This window comes from Onychomys torridus, chromosome 12, assembly GCF_903995425.1.
Source record: "Onychomys torridus chromosome 12, mOncTor1.1, whole genome shotgun sequence".
NCBI lineage: Eukaryota > Metazoa > Chordata > Mammalia > Rodentia > Cricetidae > Onychomys > Onychomys torridus.
The window spans coordinates 58,904,972-58,929,380 of NC_050454.1; the positions used below are offsets into that span (position 1 = coordinate 58,904,972).

The following is a 24,409-nucleotide window of genomic DNA, read 5'->3' on the forward strand; positions in this document are numbered from 1 at the left end:
TTCATCTTTGTCTCCTTTCAGAGAGGGGCAGAAACCCAATGGTCATCAACAAAGCATGGCACATCAAGTTGAGGCAACACCAAGTTCTTTCCCCTGCATCAAGGCTGGGCAGGGAACCCAGCATGGCGAATAGGTTCCCAAAAGCCAGCTCCAGTACCAGGGACAGCTCTTTATTCCAGTGATGGGAGCCTCACAAACAGACCAAGCTACACAACTGTCCCTTACAACCAGAGCGCCTAGGTCGGTCCCAGGCAGGCTTGCTAGTTATTGGTCTAGAGTCCATGAGCTCCATGGAGCTAGGGTCAGCTGACTCTGTGGGTATTTCTATTGTGACCTTGACCCCCTTGTCTCATACAATCCCACCTTCCTCTCCTCAACAGAACTCCTGGAGTTCATCCCAGTGTTGGCTGTGAAATAACCCTATCCTAAAATACATTTTGCCTTAATATAATGCAAAATATTCAGTTGAATATACCAATGATGTTTCAATTAGGATACAGCCCATTCGCCCACATCCTCTGTGAGGTTTCTCTGCTAAGCAAATACTTTTTGAAATCATAATGGGTACATAAGTACACAACTCATTGTGACAGTCATTTATTTAATTATAACTTTTATAAATTGCCCCTAAAAACGATATCTTCACTTTTTGTTGATAAAAATGAACAGCCAGTTTCATACACATTATTTTTTCTATGTAAAAAAGTACTATTAGGTATGGTCTTCATTAAGATTACCTTAAAAGTATATGACTAAAATGATATGTTTTTTGTTGTGTTTATATGTCTTTGAAGAATGTACTTTTCAGTGTAAGGAAAAAAATGTATGATTCAGCCTTATTTTAATATTGAAACCGTTTTTATTCACCTGGATAAACATATAGACATAAACTAAAAGCTAATAATAATAAAATAAGCATGTAGTAAATTCTTTAGGTATAATTTCTAGAAAATATATATGTATATGATCCTATTATAAAAGTATAATACTTTCTATTATAATATTTTCATTAATTTTTGACAGATTCATTTATACATACAGTACAATCGTATTCATCCTAAATACTCTCAAATACACTTCACCTCCCAAATTCCTTCCAAGTTATGTCAGCTTTTCATGTATTAATGATACAAGAACAGTAATTTTGTAATATAGTTTTAGTCTTATGAATGATATATATATCTCCACTACTGTAGTGTAGCCCTACTCTGAAATAAGAACATTTCATAGTTTAACATTACAATCAGAATATATTATATGAAAAATCAATTTTTAACATTAATAAAAAATAGAAGAAATAAAAAACACTTAACCCTCATTTATTCAAAGACAAAATACTTTAGAGAGAATTTTTTAAAGACATCTGAAAATCTCTGATGAAAGTTCTTATCTTTATATATAAGTTATGAAAATTGCATTGTACTTTTTCTGTCTTATTTCTTTGCTTTTTCATTCTTTAGCAAATGCAAACATACTTGTTGGTACAAATCCTTAAGTGTTAGTTTTGTGAAATGTAAGCAGTGAAATAATGGGAAAGTGACAGTAATTAATATGACAAATATTTCATTTCTGATATACAGATTTTTGGATTCACACACACACACACACACACACACACACACACATGCACACATGCACACACACACACACACACACACACACACACACACACACACACACACACACACCTATGGTTTATTGGACTGGCTTACAGGCTGGGGATTAGCTAGATCAACAATAGCTGCCTCCTTTCAGAAAGGCTGATAATCTGACCATGGTTCAGTCCGTGAGGCTAAATGTCTCAGCTGGTCTTCAATCTTTGTTGGAATCCTGAAGAAGTATGTTCTAATTCCAGCAAAGTAATGCCTCGGGCATGATACAGGAACTTCCCAGTGACAGTAAAAGCAATTAGATAAAAACTATATATATTTTTCTTCTTCCATACAGGCTGCCATCAGGAGCAGAATATATGTTTGGGTTGCTCTTCTTAACTCAAGTTATATAATAATAATAATAGTAATGATAATAATAATAATAATAATAATAATAATAATAATAATAATAAATCCTCAATGGTGTACCTAACTGCTTGGCTTTTAGTCATTTACAGATGTAGTTAAGTTGACAACCAAGATTACCTGTCACTCAATCATAAAGAAACATTACACTTGGACAGAGAGTATGAGTATATATATATATTTCTTGCTTTGTGGTGCAATCTTTGGGAGAAAGGACAGAATTGAAGCACATTAAAAATTATTGACAGGCTGGGCGGTGGTGGCACATGCCTTTAATCCCAGCACTCGGAATGCAGAGCCAGGTGGATCTCTGTGAGTTCAAGGCCAGCTTTGTCTACCAAGCGAGTTCCAGGAAAGGCACAAAACTACTCAGAGAAACCCTGTCTCGAAAAACAAAACAAAAAAATGTATTAATATTAATATATTAATAAAGGTAATGGCACACGCCTTTAATCCCAACACTAGAGAGACAGAGGGAGGCGGATCTCTGTGAGTTTGAGGCCAGCCTGAGCTACAAAGTAAATGCCAGGAAAGGAGCAAAGCTACACAGAGAAACCCAGTCTCCAAAGACAAAAATAAAAAAAAATAAAACAATTAAGCAATCTAATTCAACTTTGAGATAGGCTCTGTTCATGTTCAAATGTGTCAATTTGAGTAAGGAAATAGACCTGCAGTATCCACAGGTACAGTTTTGGCTTCTATATCATGTGTTCACTACTCAGTTTAAGGAGTTTACTTCTGCAATACTGCATTTGGCAAATTTTGCCAAGTATTTCCATAATTTTATCTCATTCTATTTTATTACATGCTAGTAAAAATTGATTGTTCCCTTCTCTGCTTTTCAAAGGAAAAAAAGACTAACAAAGTATAAGGATGTAATCAATTTCCATCATCTTTTTTATTAAAACAAATTATTTAAGACTTCCAATATCTTTTCTCTGCTTGAATAGTAATTAGCAAGATTAGATCAGAGTCTCTACTATTATAATGAGTTGTAGTCATTTGAGGAGTTTCTGTTTATCTACATTTTTCAAAAAATTTCTATTGATATGGAAAAATATACAGGATATAATGGCACATTTATATCATTGTACTTAAAGATGAAGAAGATTATATAAGTATTTTCTACATAATTCTAATTCTAGACAAGAGAATTTTTATGTTTTGTTTTGACTGTGTATTAATTCTTTTATTTGTATCTTTTATCTATGTCTTTTTCCAAACCTAGAATGTACATTCTGCAAGGCAGAAATGGGTATTCCTAAATATAAAGTTTAAAAATTATCAAAAAAAACAACCAAAAAACAAATCAAAACAAAAAAGCAAAGTGAAAAGGTCAGGGTTCAAGAAGATAATCCTAATATGAAACCCAAACAAGACCATTTTTTTTATTTGTGTTTTAATTTTACACATCAGCCATGGTTCCCCTGTCCTCCCCCCTCCTGTCCCCACCCATTCCTTCCCCCCAGCCCCTCCCCTCCATTCCCATCTCCTCCAGGGCCAAGACTCCTCTGAGGATTCAGCTCAACCTGGTAGATTCAGTACAGGCAGGCCTAGTCCCCTCCTTCCAGGATGAGCAAAGTATCCACGCATATGCCCCAGGCTCCAAACACTCAATGAATTAATTTAATGAAATAATTTAGCACATAATAGTAAATATTCAAATATTTCATATTTTAATATGCATATTTGAAGTAGATATTTTGCTTACTTCCTGTGGTTGTTAATATGAAAATAAAAGTTGAAATTGAAAAACATACATTGATTTCTTAACAATCACAATCAGGATTATATATAATGCTGTGCTTAAATTCAATTAAGTAAATGTTCCTTCCATTGACTTTATCAAGCAAATATAAGATTGTCAATGTATAAAAGAACAATCTTTACATTTGAAGAAATGTTGCATTAAGGAAACTTGAATCTTTGTTTCTCTTGATACCCTGCTTTGATAATGATTTATATTAGTGTTAATATTAAATTATGATTCTTAAAGGAGACTCTATACTACAATCAGTTACACATGCATGCACATGGACTTCCCTGAGCCTCACATGCTGGGATCTAACTAAACATTGCTCTTTGACATCTACTAAATTGAGAGTATGATTAGTATATTGTAGGGGGAACTACAGTGCAAAGTGTCCAGTTATAAGTTTTTATTATTTGGAAGAGATGAAATAAAGTCTCTGAGCATAAAATAATGACAAGTAGTTGAAATACAATTTTCACTTAGTTAAGACATATTGTATACATTGGAAGAATCTCACACTAGATTACATAAGTGAGATTACTACATGTAAAAAAAAAATATTGGGAAATGAAAGAATAAAAGAGCTGCATTTCATGTGAAGATGCTCCGCGATGCTTTTTGGGCTTATGCTATATAAATATCCCCTTTATTTGAGATTACTATATTTCTTCCATCATATACATACAGGCATACACACACACACACACACACACACACACACACACACACACACAAAGACACATACATTAACACAAATGTGTACAGTGTGATATAAAATACAATTCCATATAGAATGAGGCATGAATTGTATTGTTACATCATCACTCATGGCTTTCTGATCGCGTGGTTTCTGGCGTTCCAATTTGACATAATAGAGTGTGCTCAACTTCTGCTGTGGAAGCTACTATAATGAATTATTACTGTGTGATACAAGGTAAGTTTTGTTCAGGGTCACTGTTTATATATCCTGCAGATTCTGTAACATTTGTAACATTAGCTTGTCTGATAAGTCTGTGCTTTATCTTCATAAAAGATTTTAAGATAAATTCTGATTCTTGTAATCCAACCTTATTAAGACCAGATAACTACAAGTATTTACTTAATGATTTTTAATGCTGCTACATAGATTTGGAAAACAGTGTTTTTCCAAATCTGTTATACCTTTTTAGCTTTCTGCTGTAACTCAACCAGTAGAAAAGAAACATTACTTTGGTAAAGTCTTTTTATTAGGGGAATAAACAAAGAGCCAAATTTTGACTGTGGAGAAGTAAGATAACAAGCACACGACCTACTCCTGGTATGTGTAGATTTTTTTACACCTGTATTTTTCTTTGCAGAGATAATGTGCTTCTCTGAAGAAATTTTTTATTAGAGTGACATTTTTAGGATACACCTAATGCATTTTTTCATGCTAGTGCTCTGAGAGCAATAATATAGGTCCCTGCTGGGCAATAGGCAGAACTGATACTTCCATTCCCCATCTGATGTAGGTGGTAGAATATGATTAGCTGTGCTGGAAATCTTCCTTGATGCCCCTGAGCTGGCTGAGAGGTGAGTTTTCAATCATTTACAACTTTCTGAACTCTCTTCCAGCCCATAGCTTGAATAAAGATTCTAAGAAGTTCTAGTCATATGTAAAATGAGGCCTTTCAAAGCTGTCCTTAAAGGAATTCTAGGACGTGATTTTAAAGATGCAAATCAATTATAGATTTTCAATTTATGAGATTTTTCTTTAATAAAATATCATTTTTTTTGTGAAATAATAGACTAGTAACTCCTGCTTTTGCAAGGATTATTTTGAGTTCAGTATTATTTATGGGAGGTACCATAAAGTTTTGTACCAAACTATATTGTGTATTATAAGTGGTAATTACCTATAGATAATTTAGCTGATGTTTTCTTGTTCTTAGGAAGCAGTCTGATCTACTTCTAAAATTATTTTCTAAACATTATTTTTCCATAATTATATAAGCAGATATCAGTGAATATCAACAAATTAAGAAACATAAAAATGCTCCTAGAATATGTAACTTTCAAATGTGCATGTGTTCATTTATCAAATGCTTTTAAATAAATTCTACCCAGAAGGAGGCAGTTTTAATGAGTATATACCCAGCATGGTATATTAGTTTACAATTCTCTTAAATGTAGATTAGAAAGAAAAGTTAATTGTTTGATATATAGACATAGTATATTGTGATGATTTTGAGAAAATATGTCAATAAACACTTCTAGTCAAAGCTTGTGCCAAAAATGTCAGTTCATGAAATAATATTGAACATGCAAGCTGGTGAAAGGAATTGATCAATTTCTCATTTTCATTACCCTCATCCAGTAATCTTATACTTCAATTTTTGGGGGGCCATAGGGTATTATAAAATAATTTTTGTATGGTTAATTCTATCTACCTTGTTCACTTTCTTTAATCTATATTTTAAATTCCATTGTCTATTAGATCACCATTTTTTGTTATATACTACAGTCTTTGTATTCTTTATGAAACATAATGAATGCATCATGGTTAAATTTAGCACTATACCTATTCTCAATTTATGATGGCATAGCTAAACTTAGCCAGAAGAAAGCTCTCAATTGTTTGGAATGGTCTGTTTAAAATTGTTTAAAATTGTGCCTCATCATATGAAGTGAGTTATTTGTGATGTCAGGATTCATCTCACATTATTTCTGCCCTATATTCTTTCTTTTGTTTTAAAGTCTAATTTGTACCTTCCTTTAGTGTACCTATTTATGGAATTTAACAACATGTTTCAACACATCCATAAAACACAAACTGATACATTAAGGGTAACAAGCATTTCTAATATATATGTGTGTGTGTGTGTGTGTGTGTGTGTGTGTGTGTGTGTGTGTGTATACACATATATACGTATATATATATATATATATATATATATATATATATATATATACACACACACATATATATAAACTCACACATATATAATACACAATTTGATAAGCTACTTACAGTACTTCTCAACCTTCCTAATGCTACAACCCTATAATACAGTTCCTTATGTGTAGTGAACCCCAACCATAAAATTTTTTTCTTGCTACTTCATAAGTATAATTTGCTACACTTATGAATTGTAATTTCAATGTCTGTGTTTTCCAATGCTTAAAGGCAAAGCCTGAGAAAGGAACATTTGATTGCTGTGGATATTGCTCTGTGTAAATAAAGTTCTGATTGGCCAGTGGCCAGGCAGGAATATAGGCAGGACAAGAGAGAAGAGAATTCTGGGAAGTAGAAGGCTGGGAGGAGACACCGCCAGCCACCGCCATGAGAAGCAACATATAAAGACACTGGTAAGCCACACACCATGTGGCAAAGTATAGATTAACAAAAATGGGTTAATTTAAGATAAAAGAAGTAGATAACAAGCAGCCTGCCATGGCTATACAGTTTATAAGCAATATAAGTTTCTGTGTGCTTTCTTGGTTGGGTCTGAGCAACTGTGGGACTGGCGGGTAAGAGAGATTTGTCCTGACTGTGGGCCAGGCAGGAATACTCTAACTACATTTGATCCTCAAAGGGGCTGTGACCCACATGTGGAAAGCACATCTGACTGTAGTGATTTCATTCTGGTAACAAACACTGGAACTTGTCCCCTCCTATCTACCTGCTTCTTTAGTAACTCTTATCCAAACTACCTTTACACCTTGGCCTATCTCATTCCCCAAGAATCAGTATTGGATAACTAATTGCAGCATTTTATGCTTATTTTAGGAGGGAGAACATGAGGCATTTGTTGTTGCATGTCAGTTTTATTCCATTTTGCATATTATCTTGCAGTTCTATTCATTTTGCTGCCAATGGAAGGATTTGATTTTTCCTTATTTCCAGATATTTCACTGTGCTTGTATAGCACATTTTCCTACTCACTCATCCATCAGTTCACACTTGGGTAGGTTCTATATATTTTCTACTGTGAATACTGCTAGAATAAACATTAGAGTGAAGTGTTACCTTAGTTTGATGATTTCATTTTCTTTAACTATCCAAACAGATAGGATGGTCGATCACTTTGAAGTTACTATAGAAACCTCTACATTCTTCTCCATAATGGTTGTCCTCGCTTACGTGCCTGTCAACAGAGTACTTTCCCGTAGCAGGAATCTTAAATTTTATTAACAAAAACAAACCTGAGGCTAGTCATTGGGGTGAACGCTGGAAGATCAGAGAAACAGAACAAGCCACAGCTTCCTCACCTTTCCAATTTCTCAGCTGATCCTGTTTCTTCCCACTGGGTGGCTCTCAGCTGAACTGTGCTGCTCAAAAGCCTGAATGCATAACCAGCCAAAAAGCTTCTAGTTCCTGGTCTTCATGCATTATATAACTTTCTGCTTTATACCACCACTCCCTGGTATTAAAAACTTGCTTTCTGGGATTAAAGGCATGAGTCACCATGCTTGGCTATATTCATGAACAGATGGATTTCTGCCTCTGGAATGCTAGGATTAAAGGTGTTTGCTACCACTTCCTATCCTCTATGTTTAATATTGTGGCCATCCAGATAAGTTCATTAGCATGCACAATATTTTGGGGAACATAATACCACCACACTTTCCTCCTACACTACCATCAGTGTTTGTTACTTTTTAATAAAAGTCATTCTATATAGTATACTGTATGACTACAAATATACAGAAAAAAAGAAAATAGGAGTATATCAATATGAGACCCATTAGTGGTAAGAGCCATCTTCAGCAGCCCATGAACATCAATAATTCATCTCTCACTAGCACTTAAACATTCATTTATTCTTTGAACATTTCACACATTTCTGTGATGCTGAAGCTAGAAAACTACAAACAGTCCCCAGAGGTAAATGCATTAAGGGGGATATATTTTAAAAATTCAGATAAAATTAAATTATAGATGGGGAATATGGGAAATAGAAAGCTTCCATCATGGTTGAGTAGGGTATGGAAATATGAGTAGATGGATGGAGACTTAATAAAAATGAAGGGTATGTGAAAAAGCACTTTGTGTATAAGTTATGTAGAAACCATTATGTAGACAAAATTCTAAACAGTTTTAGTAAATAATAAACACAGAGCCAAACAGAGTTAATAGCCAAAGAGATCAGAGCAGGAACCATGACTACCTTATCTTACCACCAGCAGTAGCTTCCCCAGAGAGAGAGAGAGAGCTTCTTCCTGTCTGACTTGTCTTTTTATTGATTTTCTGTTCTCCCTTCTCATTGGCTCTAAACCCAGCCACATGACTTCCTTGTCACTGCCTATCTATACAGACCTTCAGGTCTCTATGGTTGGTACTGGAATTACAGGTTTGTGTCACCACGCTTGGCTGTGTCCTTGACCGCACAGAGACTGCATGCCATGTGGTTGGATTAAGGGAGTGTGCTACCACTGCCTGACTCTGCTTATGGCTCGCTTTGGCCTCTGATCTCCAGGCAACTTTATTTATTAACATAAAAATAAAATCACATTTCAGCACGAATAAAATATCACCATACCAATGGGCTTTAAATTCAAGAATATTTAATTAGAGAAAATATTAGGACACCGGTACCATGAAAGGAGAAGGAAAGAATTCTTATCCATATTTTTAGATTATCTATCTTCCTGATGATACAAATCAATATTAAAAAATGCTTACTGCTATCAATTGACAAATCTATATTCTGCATGTCTGCATAAATTCATGTATTTAAAAACTGAGAGTATATATATTAGTAACAGATAGATAAGCAGATGTATATGCAGATACAAAGATTCAAAATGAAGGGTCATCTCATACCTCATCATCTCTCCTCTGTATTAAACACATTTTAAAGCTATTCTGTATATATTTTCCCTCCAGTTTTCTTTTAACTATACTTCAGTCAGCCTTTGATGATGATGTTCTACTCAAACTCTGAAAAGCTTACTATTTCCTTTCTAAACCTAATGGTAAGCCACCAGTTCTGATCTTTTACTCTGTAGTAAAGTAGTGATGATCCAGTAAAATCTCTTTTGATTGAAGTGTGTTTCTTTTAATTTTCTTGGATTCCCTTTTGTTTTCTCTCATAATACTTCTCCAAATATCTTAAAGTCACACTTGAGCTCTGTTAACCAAAGATACTTGTTAGGGCCCACACTTAGGCATCTCTAAGTATTACTACTCTCTTATTCTCATGGCTTTTAACTAACAGCAGGATTCCAAAGACTGCCAATTTCCACTTTGGACTTCTCCACTGAATAATTAAATTTCCATATTAAATAAACATTATGAACTATCCAGTCCTACTTGAAAATTTTCTTATCTATTCACTTATTCTTTATTCATCTTAGCCTCATTAAATTCCAGTATTTTCCATCCATTTTACATGGTATAAATTCATGGAAAAATTCAATCCCTGTATATTATTTTAACCACAATCATAATTACAGCAAATTCCTAACGTAATCTCTACGCAAAATCTCCTTAGTATTGCCTTGATATAAGATATCATCATCATTTGAAAAGTTTATGGTAATACATTTGAGGAGGCTTCCGTATATCCAGGCTCTTCCATGTTTTCTCATTAAAATAGCTATTGTGATCGATTTTGGCAGTCAGGCAATTTAACCCCTCTGCTAGAAACTGTTCACATTCTTATAGGATTCAGAACTGACTGCTGCTTCCTGTATTTGTCTCCAGATAGGCCACTCTTCTTGACCATTTAATCCTGTTTTCCTTCACCTTCTAAGATTAAAATAAATAAATTTTGTCGAATGAAACTTAATAATTCTTCAATCCATATACACTGCAAATTTTACTGGCATATCAAATATATACTGCTTGACAAATTGTGCCACATTTTGAATCATTAAGTATGGTGATAACATTGGAGTTTCAAATTATGTTTGTATTTTTGAGAGTCCTTTAAATGAGAAACAAAAAACAGTATTATAGTCTACTAAATTTTATAAAGGTATTAATTATGATAATTTTCACATTGAGTGTTATATCCTTTAAATAAATTATATATAAAGCTCAGGTAATTCAATGGCCAAAAAAAGAAGTCAATTTAAATATTGAACTGTAGATAATATACTGTATTGGCTCTTTGGATCTCTGCAATTAAGTTTAAAGTTTAGTATACCTAGAAGATTCCTAAGGGATTTGATAATTTAGTTATCAAAATTTCAGACTAAATGCAATCTTGGAGTAACCTTAGGGTGTCCATGCATCTATTTAATAACTGTATAAATGAACAAAGATTCCTTTATTGCTTTGAGAATTAATAATTGTTTTATGTGTAAAATAAAAGCTCATATTGGAACACAATGTATCTCATATACAAGTTCAGCGAAGCAGGAAATCACCAAGTCCTACAGCTACACCCTTTTGATGAGAATGTAATAAAGATTCATTGGGACTTTTTCCACCCCCTACTATATTCTAGGAAATATATGCTCATGCGGGGTTGATCACCACCCTGATCTTATGTTTTTATCTTATCCTGCATGCTTTTAACGCCAAGTAATGTAATTTTTAATACACTTTCATAACATTTGTACCATTATTCCTTGTACTATGATTAGTGAATAGCGTTCAAATCTGTATTTTCCAACACAATTAGGGATACAGTCTGTTCCTTACAAGTTATATTTTCTCATACAAATGTATCTGGAGTCCTCATACTCCCTAGGCACTTTTTACCAAATTTTTCCAGATAATAAGTGTTGCTAGTTCATTTGTATAATCTAGAAATTAATATCCATCACTGGAAAAATTCACCCCAAACCTCTTAAAATGTAATTTTAAATAACGTTAGAAGAAGGAATATCGTAAACAAACATCTATATATAGGCTATGCAGATGGTGTTGCATTGTAGTTCTTTCTGTGGCTAGTGGTATGGATTCCTTTTTCCCAGGCAAGGGAATTCTTACTGTTAAAGCTTCTAGGTGTTACCTATTTATGAATTATATTTACACTAATACACCTACATATAAAACACAGCAACCAAATTTGCTGCATTTTCTCATTTGCATTGTTTTAGATCATAATAGCTTATCTTCTACATTGATTTAAAGGTCGTTTCTTTGTCAATTTCAAATTTCTACTAATTAAAGAAATTCAGTTTCTTTGGACTTCATTTGAAATTTTGTTTCTCAATTGGTTTTTATTATGAAATTGATTTACTTATGAATGAAACAGTTCTAAAATGTGTAATGATATGGTGAAAGGCAATGTTTCCAATACAGTCTTCAATAAGTAAGTCAAATTACATATATTACCAACCTCAAATATTTATCATCCCTTTATAGATTAAAAAACCCTCAAAACAATGCCTACTCTTTCAAAATTTGTATCAAAATCATACACTTCATGATCATTATCCATGTATACCATACTGTGTTACAGTGAAACAGAACTTCTACCATGTAATGAGCTTGCATTGTCCAGTGATCAACCAAAAGTCATGTCTCATTTCCTCTAACCTCTCAGGCTCTGGTTAAGGAGATTTCACTCCTAATTTCTGCGACATCAGTTTAAATTAATCTTCATGTAAAACAAACTGTGCCATACTTGTCATTCTGTATTTTAAATAATATTAGCACCTCAAAATGTTCTTATCTGATGGATTTGATGGTATTTTTAACTTTTAAATGTAGGAATAGTAATATATACAAGTCAACATACACAAAATTTTGTTACCTGTTGTTCACCAATGATGGATACTTATGTGATTTACATTTCTCATCCATGGCAATAGTATTGAAATATCATGAATGAATGTCTTCATCAACATATTGATTTTCTTTACATTGTTGTTATTAGCAGTGTTGAATCTCTTGACCCCAGGACACTTTTTTTTTTTTTTTTTTTATTCTGGAGGAGAAGCTCTGAACTCCTTTCTAACATGAATACAAAGGATGTTTCTTACCCATAATCCATTATGTGAACTTGAGTCATTGATAATGATAATAACCATACTTTTTGAGATGATAAATAATAGCTTTGATTTTCATAACTATGATCATGGACAAAGTCAGATTTGAGTATGAAACTATTTGCCAATCTTATACATTTAATGAGTAATAAGTATTTAGATCATTGGCCTTTTTGTAAGATTAACTTTTGTTTTTAATTTTATATATATATATATGGCAGTGGGGTATGTGGACATGAGTGCAATGGGTACTTATGGAAGACAGACAAGAGTGTCAGAGCCCCTCCAACTGGAATTAGGCGTAGATGTATGTATTGCAAGTACTTTTATTTTTAAAGGCAAAAGTGAAAGAATAAAGAACCAGGAATTCTTACATCTGTGGCAAACTATGATCATCAATGTTAAGTCCATTGTTTTTTACCTGGCTTTATAATTTTAGAGTGATTGACAGTTAAAACTATCTTTACATCTTTTTCCAAATCTGAAAAATATGAGGAGCAACAGAGACAAAGACAGAGAAAGACACAGAGAGAGACTGGGAGAGAGAAAAATATGAGGTGTGGGGGGGGTTTATAAGTCATAATACAGGGGAAAAGACTGACTTTTTCTTTGACCTTATATAACAAGGGCAACATGAATTTTAAAATATTGGCTGGTGGCTGCCACCTTGAACATAAAACAAGTAAAACAAGGAGAAAATATCTATATACGGTTTCACAGTGACTTATGTGAAACAGGCTGGAAGATAAAGGATAGTCAGTTTGTGTTTAATTTAATAGGCCAGATATTTTATAAGTTGCCATGGCTGTACAGTTGTACTTCTTAATTGGTAGAGGGGTTCTGGTTTATTTTTTAAATCTTTTCCGACTGTAATTAAACATTACCACTGATCAACATTCTTATCATGTACCCAGCACTGAACCTACATATTGTCATTTAGTCCTCAACAGCAATGAGTAAGGAAACCTTAAACAATGTGGAGTGATCAGCATTTAATAACTGTATGAACATAATACTAAAGTGTCGGTTTCTTTTCAATTAAAAATGGCTATGGTTTTGAGAACTGTGGAGGCATGCTTTGAATTTTTATATACATCTAATTTAATATACATGTTTCCTGGGTTCAGAAAATGATCCTATGTGTAATATAGTATCTGAAGATGCTTGAGACAAAGGCTGACACTGGAGAACTGTGATGAGTTCAAGGCCAGACTCTGCTACATAAAGAGCATCGGACAAGTCATGGGTATTAAACAAGATCCTGTCTAGATATAAAACACCATAAAATAGAAATAATTATTAAATGGAATGTTTAAAAGTTTACATACACACATCTAAATGTATATAAACTGTTTTATAAAATAAGAGATTTATATGTGGATTATTAATAAAATATTCATTTTAGTTTAGCCACACCCACCCCTTATCTCACTCACCCTGCCCTTCCTGCATAAATGTCTCTTCTCTAGTGGGCCTCGCTGGACTTTCCTATGAGCTGTGTTGTCATTATCTTCTTCTTTAACAGTCTTCCTTATGATTTCCCCTTTGTATCTTCCTTGTCTCAACTGCTACTCTGTTCACACACACAAAACAAAACATACAAACCTAGGATACACATTCTCTATGTATTCTATACACCGTCCACAAAGAGTCCTGCATTGTGACACCATGGATATGTCACCTGGCTTTTGCAGTTAACGATAATTCACATATCTAGTCTTGCACTTCATCTATTTTTTCCTCTCATTTTTTAAAAATTATTTTTATTGAAAATAGATTTTTTTCACAAATATGTTCTGTTTATGGTTTCCGGTTCCACACCTCCTGGGTCCACCTCCCCATGTATCCAAATCCAGTTCCTTCCAAGCTCAGTCAGTAGAAAACAGGCATCTAAAAGAAAAGAAAACAAAAAGTAGAATAGGACAGTATGTTCAGGAAAAAAAAAAATAAAGAGTAAGACACAAGAAAACTTATGGCTGCAGAGACACAGACTTCTGCACAGACAGTAATTCCATAAAAGCACGAAACCTGAAACCATGTGTAAATAAGCAAAAGACCGTTAAGGTTAAAAAATTTAAGAATTAAAAATAAATTCCCAGGCAAAGCATTATGAGACAAAGAAGTTTGAAAAATAGCATTGATTTGGTTTAGTATTGTCCACCTGTTGCTGTACAGACATGGGACCTACCCTTCAATGTGTTTTGTTTTGTTTTGATTCCCTTGGAGAAAATGTAATTGCTCCTTTATGAACAGATATCAGTTACAGATTGCTTCCAGGTTAGGGATGGGCCTTTTTTTCCAATTTTCTTTTCTGTTCTGAGATTCCATTTGGATTAGAATTGCGCATGTGCGGGCTGCTGTAGACTCTGTGAGTTCACATACTCATCAGTCCTGTTGAGCATGGCAAGTCCTTTCTCCTTGCTGGCTTCCACTTCCACTGCTTTTTGCATTTGTTTCTGCCTCCTCTTCTGCATTTTCCTGAATCACAGTCAGGGATGCTCTGTCTCACAGACTTCCCAACCCACAAAGAAGCCAAACCTAATACCACTAACTTCATACATTGACCTTGGAGAATTTCAAAAATTAAGATCTTTTGATGTTTGGATCTTTTTTTTTTTTTTTTTTTTCATTCATCAAACATTATGAGTGATCTTTAAAACTTTCAAGTGAATCCAGCTTGTAACAGGAATTGCTAAATGGTTCTTTAATAAAAATCCCAGAGCCAGATATCTGGGTAAAAGCTGAAAGATCAGAGAAGCAAAATAAACCACAGCCAACCTCACCTTGCCAACTCCTCAGCCAAACCGGTTTCCGTGAATCCTCAGACTGAAAGCCTCTGAGTCCTCACCTGAAAGGCCTCAGCCAAATAGAGTCTTTAGTTCCTGTCTCTTCACGCCTTATATACCTTTCTCCGCCCTGGGATTAAAGGATTGTGTGCTTCCCAAGCAAAAGCATGAGATCTCAAGCACTGGGATTAAAGGTTTGTGCCACCACTGCCTGGCTCTGTTTTCTTTCTTAAATCAATCTCAAATAGTCCAGGTTGGCCTTGAACTCACAGAGATCCAGACAGATCTCTGTGTCCTGAGTGCTAGAATTAAAGGTATGTGCCACCACTGTCTGACCTCCAATTAATCTAGTGGCTTGTTCTATTCCCTGATTTTCAGGTAAATTTTATTAGGGTACACAATATATCACCACACCAGCTTACTTATTTCTGTGAAATATTCCATGTATTCTTCCATGTTTATGAAACCCAAACTCCTTCACCTGAATTTTACTTTTTTAAAGTGTTCTTCATATAATATAACTAGTATAGCACACAATGGAACTATTAAATTGATCTAAGAAAATCTTATTTTTATGATTTTCTAAGCTATTAGTGTAGTCTGTACTGTCTTTCTCTTCAATACTTCTCATTCTTTATAGAGACCCCCAAACTGTTACTGTATTTCTGTTTTTTTTTTTTTTCAAATCAACTGTTAGTGAAATTTCTAATAAAAAAGATCATACAATATATAACATTTATACTGCCTTTTCCAACTTGGGCTAATATTTTTCCATCTTGAGATAAATATATCTTGAGATATATAATAATTTCTTTTCATTGATAATGGTTTTATTAGATGGGTTTTTACTACAATAATATAGAAAACCCATTTTTTTTTTCATTTAGGCATTAGTAACCATGCCGTTATTTATCACCAGTGTTTGTTTACATGTTTGAGGCACTGTCTTTATCTACCTTCCCTGTACCATTTTACATCCTCATGAGCAATGTACAGTAGATCCAACTTCTCCATGTCCTCACCTACATTTGGCAGCATGTCATTTTATTATAGTCTAATCAGCAGGTTGGATATTCAGAGTGGCATTTTCATAAAGGTTAATGATGTTGATCATCTTCTATGATTACATTTCACTTCCTGCAGCATTATAGATTATTTATAATAGTTTTATGTATTAAGTTACTCCTTTTAATTCCTCCACTATATACAGGAAACACCATATCCACTGATGTTACCACAGCTCAATGAACTTTCAAGTACAGGCTTATTCCTTTCACTTCCTTTCTGTTTTCCCAACACTTTTACTTAAACTGGGCTAATTTTGTGGATGTACAGCTCTACAGGGCTGCAAGTTTAGTGTAATGTATACATTTATAAGTCATCTTTAAATCTATGACAATTTTAAATATGAAACATAAATTTTACTTTGTATCTCTTATAAATGTTTGTGATTTATCGTTTTTTTCTTATAGTATAGACAAATAATACCTACTTGATGTGTTCCTCCCATTTGTAAACCACCTTAGTTGTTATCCTGAGTTTTATCTACACTAGTATGGACTGTAATTTGCTACCCTTTCCTCTTAGACTTATAGCCTGGAAGCCTAATGACTTTGCTCATCTTAGTCATTTTTTTTTGATATCTCCAGAACCTAGCATAGTGTCTATGGTATGTCTTTAATAATATGTGGTTTAACATCAAGGAGAAGATGGAGATTATGATGCATATAGAAAAAGTATTTGAGAACTCTATAATCATACATTATTGACATATAGCTATTATCACTTTTTAAACATTTGAGTGGTATCAGAGAAATACCATTTATTATATGTAATCCCTTTTATAAACATTAATTTAATGTTATAATTTTCAATAAATTATTGATTGTAAAAATAAGGGATTGGTTGTAAATATAAGGAAAGGAAATGATATTGGACACAATGAAAAAAAGTCTCTCTAGGGATTTTTATTGCCCATATTATTCTTTTTTTTACATGTATTTATGCTTCTAAGATGAAAAGTAATTACACCAAAAGGTCACTTCATGAAGTGAATATAGAAAGAAAATTATGAAGCATGGAGGGAACTATGAGGAAAGAAAATTAATGTTAATAGCATACAGAGATCTTAAACAGAACAAAGAGAATGTTTATGCTTAAAATTCATGGAACAACTACTAGAGCTGGTTAATGAAATATTCATGTAATTCTTAAAAATTAGACAATTCATTGGTAATGAGCTTGGGAGTGTGTTCCTGCTGAAGTATTTTATAGTTCTGTTTTGCTTTTGTGTCTTAATATTTGAAGTCAAGTTTAAGTGACATCAATAAAGATACACTCCTATTAGTAATAAGGCTAGCAGCAGGGATGTATAATTGGGCCCATTTTTGTAACTGAAGTTTTCCTGTGTCCTGCACAGTCTGCAGCCACTCAGACCCAAGTAAACACACAGAGGCTTATATTATTTAACACTGTTTGGTCATTAGTTCAGGCTAACTACAGACTTGCTCTTATACTTAAACTCAGCCCATTTCTGTTAATCTATATGTTGCCACATGTTCCATGGCTTTACCTATGTGCCATTATATGCTGCTCCCTGGACAGTGGGCTGGCATCTCCCAACTCAGCCTTCCTCTTCCCAGAATTCTCCTTGTCTGCTTGTCCTGCCCATACTTCCTGCCTGGCTACTGGTCTATAAGTGTTTTATTAAACCAGTGTACAAAAGCATTATCCCACAACAGTTCTGCAGTCTTCTTGGATTCTATGGGTAGGCACTCTTCTCACCTGTCTGAATCAGAAGATTTTCAATAATGCCCTCACTTTCATGTGCACTTGTAGAGTTCTTTTCATTCTCTTATATGCCCTTGAGACCTCTGCTTTGAATTTTTTTCTCAACACCATCCAGTTATCATCATTTTAAAAACTTAAACTACATTTTAGGTGTTCAGTGAGCATCAGTCTGATTCTATATTTACCCTTAATCCTTAAATGAAGTTGTGGTGTTCTCCATGGTAAATTAATTAATTAATTATTTTGTTCATTTATTTATTTATTTATTTATTTATTTTTACTATACTTAGAAATCCTCTATTAAGATGGAAAATCACTAAAGCTAAATTCTCTTCTATTTTTTACTCAACACTATATGTGGAGAGTTTGCTTATATCAGAATAAGTGAAGAAAACCCAGAACTGTTAAGTGAGTGATTTGATTCACAGATTTCTCAAATTCCAGAAGACTACATTACTGTAATAGGAGCACTTTGTAAGCTAAAGCAGCAGAAACCAGAATTCAAAGTCAGATTGGACTCTGCAATAACACCTTGGCAATAAATAAATAAATAAATGAATGAATAAATAAAAAAATAAATAAGCACAGCATACATAAAAAAGGGAACTAAAAGCCATAAAAGTTTTCAAAGACATGGCGCCAAAGAGGAAAGAAGCAAGAGCCTTGTCACCTCCAATACGCTCCATCAGACGCATGGACTCTAACTTTGAAGTGAATGTCAAGGTCATTTAACAGTATAAATATGAGTTTTTTTTTCTTTTGTAGGAAACTGTACATTTTATAATTTCAATTGTTTTATGGTAATAATTAGTAAAAATGTTAGGTTTTTAACTAAATCAAGATGCTAGTATTCTGTGGTTATTCAGTAATTGGATTGTTAAAATAATAGTAAGCTCTATGTACAATCATTTTATAAAATTATGGAACTGTTACACAATAAGCCTCTCTTATATGACCTTCTAGAAAGGCAAAAGATAAAACATTGAATCAAACTGCAAGGAGTTCATTTCTATGAAGGGCAGAAATGACAATGTACAGGCAGACACTTTGCTTTCTAATCATTGTACTTCATTCAGTGGTAGAACCTGGAAGTCCCAGATAGGCAGCTAAAATGCCCATTAACCTGTCTCAATCAAATATCAGATGTCCTAAATGAATCTTCAGGCAATGTTGAATCAAAGCCAAGATATAAATGAATTTTCTTTTAGATTTGTGTAATGCCTTTTTGTAGCACAAAGAGAGAGATGTCCTTTGGAATGTCAGATGTAAGAGGGAATGACTTTGGTTTTCTAGTCAAATGCCCATAGTGAACTTTTCAAAGCCTGAGTTATACCAGAAAATGACGTAGTTTTCAATGAATCACATATTTTTAAAGTATTTTTTCTTTCAAAGTGTATATTTTCACTATGGATTGATGTTAACTCAGCATTCAGTCAGAGGATTTTCTAAGTCAAATTCTATATAATATAATATGGGCTATAAAAAGAGAATGTGTTTATTTTTTAGCATCAATTAAAATATTAAAACTTACTTTTCAATAATATTGATAAACAATACTTTTGTTAACAGAACAAAATATTTTCAAGGAAAATATTTATTGTGTTGTATTATGTGTGTATTGGTATTTGACCTGCAAATGTCTATGTACCATGGGCATGCAGTACTTGCAGAGGTCACAAGAGGGTAATGGGTCCCCTGGGACTGTAGTTACAGACATTTGAATCAGTGTGTTACTTGGGACTTTTACCTTGGTCACCTTGAAGAACACCCTGTGATCTCTCCCACTGAATCATGTCTCTGGCTGCTTCATTTACTTTATTAACAATGTAACTGGTTACTACTTTCTAATAAGGCCAAATACAAGTTTGTAATCAATAATAAATAACAACAGAAACACTTCTCTATTAGACCAGTTGTAAATGACTTAATTTGGTTTACAAAAATATTAAAATAGCTTTTCTGATGTTTGCACTAATCTATGGTATATAGCCATAAAACAAAACTGAAATTTTCTCATATTTATTCGATTATAATTATACTCTGTGTTACAGGGTCTTGAATTTGGAAAGTAATTTAGTAAATGCATTTGTCCCAAGCAAAACATAGAGGTCAAAGTGTTGTACTCATTTTTCAGGCAAGCAAGGCAATTTTGCATAGTAAATAAAATCTGGTCAATATATTAAAAGATAGACAGGAGAATCTTGCAGTGTAAATATGGATGCTAGAAGCAATAAAGGTGAAATAGTTTGAGACAATGATGTGAAGGTACTTTTAGAAAGCACAGGATATTCAGGACAGTATAAATAATTTGAAATAATTCGAGTTGATGGCATTCAAATTGTAAAATGTGCTTGGACAGAAAGGTGATAACACACAGAGGTCCTTAACTGTCAAGCTGAAGGATTGGAGTTTACTTGGGAAGTTATGATATTTGCAGTTATACAGCCAAGGTGAGATGAAATATTCATGAAGTTATTATGAAAATAAAAAAAAATGCTGATAAAAATGTTCCTAGTAACACAAGCAATGCTTTCTGCATTTGATATTATTTTGGCCAGAAAAACATAAGAAATATATCTATGAATTTTGCAGACTTTTAAAGTGGTTCTGTGTAGCATTCAACCTAAAAATGTACCTGTTCCCTCTTGATTCAAGAGACATGTATCAATATCTTTCCAAGAGGTACAAGTAGAGACAGGACAGCAGGAACACAGAGCAGTCAGACTGACTTATTGATTGATTGATTGAAACAAAGTTATAGAGACAGAAAGATGAACACTGAGGAAGGTGACAGCTTCAGATACTCTATATCTAGAAAATTCATTAACAAATTAATTTCCAAAAAAGCATATGATACTGTACAGGGCATGCCAAAAGTTCCCATCATAGAAGAAAAACATATGTCACTGAGTTGTTTGGAGCAGTTAGTTCCAAACCTTTGTAACTGCTGGCTATGGGGAAGATAATTGTAATTCGATCAGTAAGAGAGGTTGGATACCACAAATTATTGGGCCAACCTGGGCTGCATAGAAGACTTTATCTCAAAACAAAGGGAGAGTCTAGGCACAATCATAGTGATTTGAGATGCATATCAAATGCCTATGCTCTTGAAGTTAGATAGCTGCTTCTGAAGATCTAGGTGAGGAGAGGTCTTGGGAAGAGAAAGAATAGAGAAAATCATCAGTTTATATACTGGCCAATCTGAGACATCCTAAGTGGGGAGTATTCCAAAAAGAAAAGGAAGTGCAGACAGTCATCTGGGAGTTACTTCAAAGTCTGGGGTCTGCATGGAGAGTCTAAGGTGTAGCTATAGACAGGAAACCATGGGAAAACTGGACAGTTTGGGGAATCATGAACACCAAGATAAGTCAGTGCTTACTGAAGGAAGGCTAGCTCTGTTGAATAAGAAATGGACACTTGCATCTGAAGGGGATGATGGGATTCCCATGCAATGATGGAGAATGATTTACTTACCTTGTGGAAGAAATTTATGATTTGACTTGTTGGTTTACTAATTCTTTTTAAATTGTATGATTTCTTGCATTTTGTCATTGTTTTTACTTCAGTTTAATAATTTGGTGAGAGGATGTTGTATTTTCTTAAACTAAATTTTACTATTACTTATGAGTCAGAAAGTATATTTTTGGTAGAAAAAGTCATTATCAAAGTTGTTTGAGAAGATTGTTTTTTCTAATAGAAGGTTAATTCTGAGTAACCTTGACAGTATCTGATTATGTAACAACTACATTGATAAAATTACAAAACAAAAATGAATCTTACTCTGCCCCATAATCAATAGAATGTTGGATAAAGGCATCTTTTGATATGAATTGAATTTTGATGATCCTGAAATTATCATAAAATTTAGAAATGTATAGATGTTTAAGTTCAGTCACATAAGAAGTCACCCACAAAGAGAGGAAAGGAGCAAGCACAGGGCCTGCACAGGTCACCCCAGGTCCTCTGCTTATGGGCTATAGCTTTCAGTTTAGTGTTTCTTTGGGACTCCTTAGTGTGTGAAGGAGTGGAGTGGATCTCTGATTCTTGTGCCTTCTCTTGGCTCTTGGGCCCTTCTCCTGTTGTGGATTTGCCTTGTTCAGCCTCAGTGGTTTTTCTGTTTGTTTGTTTTGTTTTAGATATTATTTTGTTATGTTTGATGTTATTTTTAGACTCCTGTTCCTTTCTACTGAGAGACAAAAAAAAAAAAAAAAAAAAAAGAGTGGATCCAGAAAGGGGCGGGGGTAGAAAGAAACTGAGAAGAGTGGAAGGGAGGGAACCTGTATTAGGATATATTATATGGGAAAAGAAATTATTTTCAATAAAAGGCAAAAAGGTATAAAAATAACAGCAAAAAATAAAAAAAAAAAAAACTAAAAGGGGCTGGCAAAATATTTGTGAAATGCTACCCTACATATCAGTGCCCTGTGAACAATTGCTCATGTAAAATGAGAAACTAAGTATAATAAAGTAGCAAATACAGAAACTGTATTCTTCCATATTTAAATGTGGCATCAGCACGTTTTCACTGATATGCTGACGTGAAAAACATGATGAGTCTGTGCATCATTTCTCATCAACACAAGTAAAGTCTTGCTTTTTTGTTGTTTCCAAATCTCTGTGAACAGAGCCCAGATGGCCGTATCGAAGTCAAAGGGCAGCATGGACGCTCATCACTGCACATCAGAGATGTGAAGTTATCAGATTCAGGGAGATATGACTGTGAGGCTGCGAGCAGGATTGGTGGGCACCAGAGGAGCATGCACCTTGACATTGAATGTAAGTCATACTCAGTTCGTACTGTAATTACAATAACTTTAGCTGGTTTGAGAAAATGTGACTTGTATACAAAAATCAAAATGAATGGTTAGTACATATTTTTTTTCTTTTTCTTTTTCTTTTCTTTTCTTCTTTTTTTTTTTTCTTTTTGGAGCTGAGGATCAAACCGAGGGCCTTGTGCTTGCCTGGCAAGCACTCTACCGCTGAGCTAAATCCCCAACCCCAGTACATTTTTTTTCAATATCCAGTGCATAGCATTAGAAGGAACGAAACCATTCAGTCTGTTATTAGAGATAACCAGTGGAAGTCTCTGTACATTTCACAGCGACTTGTATTTCATGAACTACCAGAAAATGCTGACTGCTATCCTTTGAAATATTTAACAGAAAATACAAGATCAACGAGCCATGCCTGTTTTTGATAATCAAGTCCTTAGACCGTGTGTGTGTTTGTGTATTTAGACATGTGTGTGTGTGTGTGTGTGTGTGTGTGTGTGTGTGTATGTGCTTGTGTGTGCTTAAAGCCAAAGTCTTAGATATGTAGATGTGTTTTCAGTCCTTACTAATTTTGTTGAATTAAATGGCAACAATATGAGATATAAAATGCAGTGATATATGCCAAACTTTATACTTCTTAAAAAATTTATTGTCTGTAAATTATTATTTTTAAAAGTGCAGTTTATAAAAGAAATTTTCAATAGTTTTAATGATGAGGTGAATTCAAGACTATATGGTTTATGATAACTACATGCTTAAAGACTAATATAAATTGAGCTTCTACCTTAATTCATTACCTCAGATTTAAAATAATTTTCTCTATATAATATTAAAGAGGAAAAGTATAAGGCCATTCTCAACAACTACATGTGAATTAGGAATGCTGGATACTATCTGATACCTGAAGAACATTAACGATCTTGGGGGGAGGGTGTTTGAAGTATTCTTGTTTACAAAATATTTCATCATGGTATTTTTACTGTGCTAATATTAATAGAACATAATAGTAACTGTTAATTATGATAGAACTGTTATTGATAACTTTTTTAACAAAATAACCAAGATCAATGGGAATAAATTCTATCATTTACATACTTACCAATTGTAAGAAAGCTATTTTATTGACATTACATGCATCTTAACAAACAGGTCCACAAATGTTTTGAATGACTTTAATGCACAAGATTCCATTACTTGTTTTCTTCAGAGACATATCTGTTCCAGTTATTTGCCCATTTCTAAACCAGGGTGTTTACTCTTTATTAACTCGAGTCCCATATGTGTTTTGGCTCTTAATTCCTTATGAAGTGCATGGTTTGGCCACATGTTCTCCTGTTGTGTGATTTGCCTCTGTTAGTTTTCAGTCATCATTCACTGTCATGC

General features: G+C 33.8%; 1 protein-coding gene across 2 annotated transcripts in view; it reads left to right on the plus strand.

Moving 5' to 3' along the window:
* Ncam2 (neural cell adhesion molecule 2) overlaps positions 1-24,409 on the plus strand; it is a 412,339-nt gene that overhangs the window by 287,625 nt on the left and 100,305 nt on the right. For both annotated transcript variants that reach the window (XM_036203263.1, XM_036203264.1), the window contains exon 9: positions 22,880-23,030. In XM_036203263.1, coding sequence (XP_036059156.1) covers positions 22,880-23,030 — 151 coding nt within the window. The remainder of the gene's footprint in view (positions 1-22,879; positions 23,031-24,409) is intronic.